General features: G+C 31.1%; 2 protein-coding genes across 2 annotated transcripts in view; one reads left to right on the top strand and one right to left on the bottom strand.

Annotated features, from left to right (window-relative positions):
• LOC119840585 overlaps positions 1 to 865 on the bottom strand; it is a 2,025-nt gene extending 1,160 nt beyond the window's left edge. The window contains exons 1-2 of the mRNA XM_038367272.1: positions 493 to 865; positions 226 to 427 (exon numbers count right to left, since the gene is read on the bottom strand). Coding sequence (XP_038223200.1) covers positions 226 to 427; positions 493 to 727 — 437 coding nt within the window. The 5' untranslated portion in view covers positions 728 to 865. The remainder of the gene's footprint in view (positions 1 to 225; positions 428 to 492) is intronic.
• Positions 866 to 2,166: 1,301 nt separating this feature from the next.
• The window catches only part of LOC119840380 (geranylgeranyl pyrophosphate synthase), a 14,554-nt gene continuing 10,095 nt past the window's right edge, over positions 2,167 to 6,625 (top strand). Inside the window, exons 1-2 of the mRNA XM_038366977.1 lie at positions 2,167 to 2,553; positions 2,708 to 2,862. Coding sequence (XP_038222905.1) covers positions 2,509 to 2,553; positions 2,708 to 2,862 — 200 coding nt within the window. The 5' untranslated portion in view covers positions 2,167 to 2,508. The remainder of the gene's footprint in view (positions 2,554 to 2,707; positions 2,863 to 6,625) is intronic.

Raw genomic sequence — 6,625 nt, 5'->3', positions numbered from 1 at the left:
CGTAATTAGACCACTGAAGAACCGCCATACTGGTACAAATGACCTAGTAATTTGTGTCACCATCTCCCGGTCTAACAGGTTCAATCCCCTATGATGATCAAATTTTTTCTATTCTTTAAATTTATTCAAATATTTAGAAGCATTCTAATGTACCAATAAATCTAAAAATATCAATTAATTTAAAGTACGTAAAAATAACAAAAAAATAAGGTAACTAAGAATAACCTAAATTGTGGATGCAACTGTTGCCATTGTTTACACTCCTCAACAATCTGTGGACGGGTGCACTTCTCGCCTTCCTCATCGTATAGCGTCCTTTCAATGCGGTCCCACTCGTCAGCTAAAGTTTTCGTCGCTTCAGCGGTATTTCTCTTCAACACTGACCCTGCACTACTGTCACTCTCTTCGCTTTGAAAGTCTGGTGTTCCTTAATAAATTTTATAAATTACTTTACGTTTAAGGAACTAATATTATATTGGCCGAAAGTCTTACCAGTTTCGCTCTCAGAAAAGAAATCTGAAAAGGGGGTGCCTGACCGCTCTAAGCTATCTCCAGCAAACTGTTGGTTGTATGAATAAACTAAATTTCTATTTACTAAATTGTATTCATTTGCAGAGAGTACAGGCAGCTCCGAACGACGAGAAAATTTCGGATGGTTAATATACGGTAAACAATCTCCTCTAATGTTACTTTTCTCTCTTGCAGACAAGTAATTTCGAGCAGACATAATTCAATTGACAAATGCGAATAAACAAAATCTATTTGACATATTCAATAAATGCAAGAACTTGATTTACCACACATAAATATAAAAAATTTATCTACTAATAATTCAATTCAGTTTGTTTTATTGATATTATACCTGACAAACAATAATTTGACATTGATACACAGAAATATAAGTGTATAATCTATGCACAGAACTTTATATGGAACCACAGATTAAGAAGTAGTTATATTATGGGAATTTGTGTTAGATTAGGTAGATTATGTCTTTTTATATGTTATAAAAGTCAATTATACAACAGTATATATATAAAAAAAATAGAATAAAGTTTGATTTTAAATTTTATAGCATTGAAATTATAGCTTTATAAATGAGAAAAAAAATTGATCACGATGCGGGATTCGAACCCGCGTTTTTTGACAAACCGTATCACATTTATCATAGAATAAAGTTTATTAGCCAGGAAAAATATTAAATTTACAACAATGCTCTGCCTTCTGAACTACGTTATTACTTGTGTCTCAGAGGACAGTGCCTTCCCTTTAACTTCATACACATAATAAACAGGTATTGGTGGGTATCGTGGGTCTCACCAAACAAGTTTCTAAATCTTTGTCAAACTCTTTTTAGTACCTATCATCATAGGTATATCATCATATATGATGATGATAGGTCAACACAGGCTATATTTTAAGTACCTATTTACATTTAATATGAAAAGATGTATATAAAAATACAACACAGATGATACAGTACCTATAGGTGTAACTATCGAACGTTATGTTGTTATAGTGAAATAGATAATTGGTGTTCTATACCAAAAGAACAAAACCTAATTGTTTCTTAGAATATATTTTGAATTTCTAGATTATATGACAAAATTGTAAATTTATTAAGTATTAGTACATTATAAATTCTATGTGTGGCTAACAGAAATAGATATATGTATATATATCACTGTGTATGTTATTAAGATTACATTATTCTTTGCGGGGACTTTGACAGCAGATTGTCTTGTGTCCCGGGAAATATCTACTAATCATAACAGTTTTAGTATTTAGTTATCAAAATATGTTATATATCAATAAATAAATAAATTTTATAATACATACATAACACTCAGAAGTCACCTATTAGTAAACAAAAACTTCATACATCTCCCGTCTGATCTCCTCTTTCGCTCTCGCTTTTAAGCTGCGAGTTCTCGGTCCTATTTATATACATTGTTCAAGATTTATTGAGAAAGACACATTTATCGAGGAGGATTGTTCTTCATCGATACTCGATACTCTTGCTCTTGCACAAACGAATAAACGTCTATAACCAACACAGACATGACAGTACGCGTTTAGTACTAGTACGCGTCGCGCACGCTTCTTTGCTGGCACGTACTATAATAGCTAAGTGTCAAACGACTTTGTTTGTATGACTTTGACATGAGCTTATAACTAAATCGAGTATTGAGTATCGACTATCGCATATTGTGATTTGTGGATGGGAATTTGTGTAAGTCGGTAGTCAGAAATTGAAGAAAATATGTATATTGAACATCTTTTTTAATTACATTGACCGTGTATCAGATTCTTGTGTTTATCATATCCATATATATACGGCAACTCTACACAAGACCGTTTTCTCGCTAGCAGTTTGACCGCAGTGCCGCAACCCGCAAACCGCAGTATCCGAATTAATCTTTACAGTCTACAACTCTATACTATTTGTGCATTGTATTCATTTCTTACTTCAATTGTTTGATCAATTAATAAAAAAAGAATACTAAAATGACGGACTTACTCACAAAATCTGGAAATAAAAGCCAAGATGAGGTAATATATTTTCAAAAGTATTTAATATTTTTGAAGCTTTTCAATTATATGTTGCTGCTCAAGTTATCGCATTTTTTAATGAATTTTTTTTATATTATTTTCTTGTGATTGCAGTATTTGTTAATTTTTTATTTCTTATCTTCATTTGTTAAAGAAACTCCTGCTTCCATTCACCTATATCCAACAAGTACCAGGAAAGCAGATGCGAGCCAAATTGACTATTGCTTTTAACTACTGGTTAAGGGTGAATGATGATAAATTAAAAGCAATTGGGGAGATTGTCCAGATGTTGCACAATTCAAGTTTATTGTGAGTAGCCTTTTCAACTCCTTTAGATTTAAATTTAGATATTTGTTATTATTTGAATGTGAAGAGGAGATAAATGATGAGGAAGGGTAGTCTTTCCAAAATAAGAAACTTTTCCCTGCTGCTTAACTATATATTTTACCTTATATATTTTGTTGTAAATGAAATCACTCAGAACAAATATAATAATTAAGAAATGTCTTCCCTGTTAATGAATTTAATAAATGGTTTTACTAAACAGAAGGGAAGTATGGTATAAAATCTATAAATTTTCAAATTAAATTTGTAAAGAGATCATTTAATTAAATTTTATTGAATGTTGTGTCCGAAGCAAGAGCTGTAAAATACAATGTCACATTTCAGGTGAAAGTCACAATTTTAAGGATCTCATCTACACTAATAATGTAAATCGGAAACTTGTGCGTTTTGTATTTTTGCATGGTTTCACACAAAACTACTGCACCATTTTTATAAATTCTTACATCGTTGGATAGCTGGAACTGCACTGAGTGTCATAAGCAATATCTTAATATATAAAAATCCAGTGTCATGATGTATGTTCCCAATGAACTTTTCACCAACTCAACCGATTTTGATGACATTTGGCATTTGATGTGTAATTTGGTCCAACTTAAGATATAGGATAGTTTTTATTTCGATTTATTATCCGAATAATTTATAATCTTAATATTTTTTATTACTCAGCCACAGCAACGCGTGGCCAGGTATGCTAGTAATATATAATATTCTGAGCAATTTTTTGTTATGTTGCGGGCTCTAAGCTGGTGGTATGTTTTAACCATCTTCAAAAAAGGAGGAGGTTATCAATGTGACTGTATTTCTGTACTTTGTTGAAATTTCTTATGTGACCAACATTTTATGATACTTTATTATTTTTTATTTTTTACATTTAGTGATTCCTATGTGGTCCAAATTAAAGTTGGTCTGGCAATTTGATGACATTTTAGTTTTTTTTATTAAAAACTGTTTTATGTAAGTATATCTGATAAGTAGTCTGCACTTACATAATTTAATACTGTATTATCTAATAAATTCAAAACATATATTAGTTGAATATACAACTACAAAAACTTAACCCATAATAATACTTTTAAAAAACTAATCTTGCACAGTTCTTCTACTACTAAAAAGTTTTGAGCTCCATGTAAAACTAAATCGGTCATTAATTAATTAAGTCTCTACTATATGTTATAATTTGATAGACATGAATTTAAAATTAGTAAATACCTAGTTAATACATTTTATATTATCCAAACCGCAACGAAATAGTAAGAAAATTATATCAGTAAGCCTTTCAGTCGTCAAACTAATAATTATAGCAAACGAAATTATGAAAGAAAATCGCAAACTTAGTGATTCATCCGTACATTAATTAATTTACAGCAAACGTAACTTTGTATTCCTGTATATTTATATCAGATTACAAAGTTTTACATGCAGTTGACGTGTCTAGTATCAATTTCGTAGAAATCTGGACCAAAATTGCAAAATTGTATAGGTTTTCCTTGATTTGTGCACTAAACACTTTGTATTCTAAATTTAAATCTTCGATGTCTGCAAACAGTGCCATAGAATTTTAAGGATATTGAGATTGAAATGCGCCGTGCTTATTTATACCTTGCTTGGTAACTGAAAATTTAGACTACTGTTTTCAATGCAATTCATACCTTATTTTAAATGACTATAAACAATTATAGACCAGGGTAGAAGCCTTTAAAAATAAATAAAAGTGAAATAAAATAGTAGTAGGATGAAACCCATTAGAAAAGGAGGGGAATATTATAAAAATGAAGGGAAAAATAATTTACGATCTGAGGTCGGGAAGGGGATGGGGGTGAGTTTTTAAGGGTAAAAAACGGTTTTTCTCAATTTCCGGCAAAACTAAAAGTCCTATCGAAATAAGTCAAATGGCAAAGTTGTATATGGCTGTTATGTATGGCTTATTTTGAATTAATATCGAACAAACACCCTAATTTTCAATCGAAAACTCACCCGTCAAAATATCAGCTTTTTACAAAAAGTTGGTATGTTTTCTGTTCATTGAAATCTCTACTTTTTGATGATGAAAAAAAAAAATATGCCTTGCTTATCATCTGCAATAAGGCAGATGATAAGCAAGTGTAAGAAATAAAAAAAGCAGCTTTGAGTCGTTTAGTAGTATCCAGCAAGAGAAGAGTCGACAATAAATAGAAAAAAATTGAGACTTTGACATCAGCTTTTATTCATCGAAGTTGTCAAAGTCAATAAAAAAGCATAGTCTTCATACACTTGCTTATCATCTGCCTTATTGCAGATGATAAGCAAGGAAGGAAAAGAAATAATTAAAGAGGCTCTCGGATTAAATTTTGAATCTCATTGCTTTCTCTGCGGTGGATTTTTCGGTAATATCGTAAAAGAAAAAATTTCAAGTGTTCAAAGCAACGATACAAGAAATAATATATTACAGTATATTCAAAAACAAAACACATCAAATGATTTCGTTAAGAAGATTTCAGCTCGGTTGCAAAATGTACCTGATTTAGTCGCAGTAAAAGCGCATTATCACACTGCTTGTATGGCTAATTTTTATCACAAATGTCAAAATGTCTAAAAAATATATTAAAAATCTACTTAAAATGTATAAATATATAAAAAATATGTATAGTGAATATATTTTGAATAACTAACTTTTGGCTGATTTTCATGTATCATGTATGATCGATTTTTTGCATTTTCTGAGAAGATTTACTATGGTAACATATTTTTTTTTTTCATCATCAAAAAGTAGAGATTTCAATGAACAGAAAACATACCAACTTTTTGTAAAAAGCTGATATTTTGACGGGTGAGTTTTCGATTGAAAATTAGGGTGTTTTATTTATTATTTATTTACACTTTGTTGTGCTGGCATACACAACGCATCCTTAAAATAAATGTCTTAAAACTAAACCAGCACAGCGGGCGGCCTTATCACTAAAGAGTGATCTCTTCCAGGCAACCAACTGTGAAAAAGTAATATATAAAGGAGGAGGTAGGTTTGAAGTATATAAATACATGAATATATTCATATAAACGTATTATATAATATTCATAAGTACATAAAATTAAATAAATATAATTTTAGATACATATATGCATTAGTAAAAAGATATGAATTCATTCAAAAACTAAAAGTAAGAAAGTATACATAAATTAAAATAAAGAAAAATAATAAAATAAAAAGAGACAGACAACAAATATACAAATAAATTTAAGATAAAATTGTTAATCAGAGTTAAAGGCAAGGCTCAAGTAGTGATCACGCACTTGTTTGGCAAACGTAGTAAAGGTTTGCGCTTGTCGAATCTTCACTGGCAGGGAGTTCCATAAACCAGCGGCAGTGACAGAAAAGGAGCCACCATAGAACTGTGTGCGATGCGAAGAGATAGATAGCACTAACCTGTCCACAGATCGCAGAGAATAATTATCACAGTGCAGGAAAAGGAACTGGTCTTTTAGGTATGAAGGAGTGTTGGGATTGAAAAGGATTCGGTATAATAGTTGTAGGTAATGAACATTCCGGCGAAGGCGGATTGGGAGCCACTTAAGCTTCTTACGAAAGTGAGAGACGTGGTCATATTTACGTAGACCGTAAACGAACCGGATACAATAATTTTGAAGTCGCTCAAGTTTGTCCAATTGCTCAGACGTTAAGTCAAGAAAGCAAGCATCAGCGTAGTCAAGAATAGGAAGGAGAAGGGACTGTGCAAGCATAATTTTTGTCGGT

Source organism: Zerene cesonia, chromosome 6, assembly GCF_012273895.1.
Source record: "Zerene cesonia ecotype Mississippi chromosome 6, Zerene_cesonia_1.1, whole genome shotgun sequence".
In the NCBI taxonomy this organism is placed as follows: Eukaryota; Metazoa; Arthropoda; class Insecta; order Lepidoptera; family Pieridae; genus Zerene; species Zerene cesonia.
The sequence above is the reverse complement of the archived record's forward strand: the minus strand, read 5'-3'. Positions and strand labels throughout refer to the sequence as shown.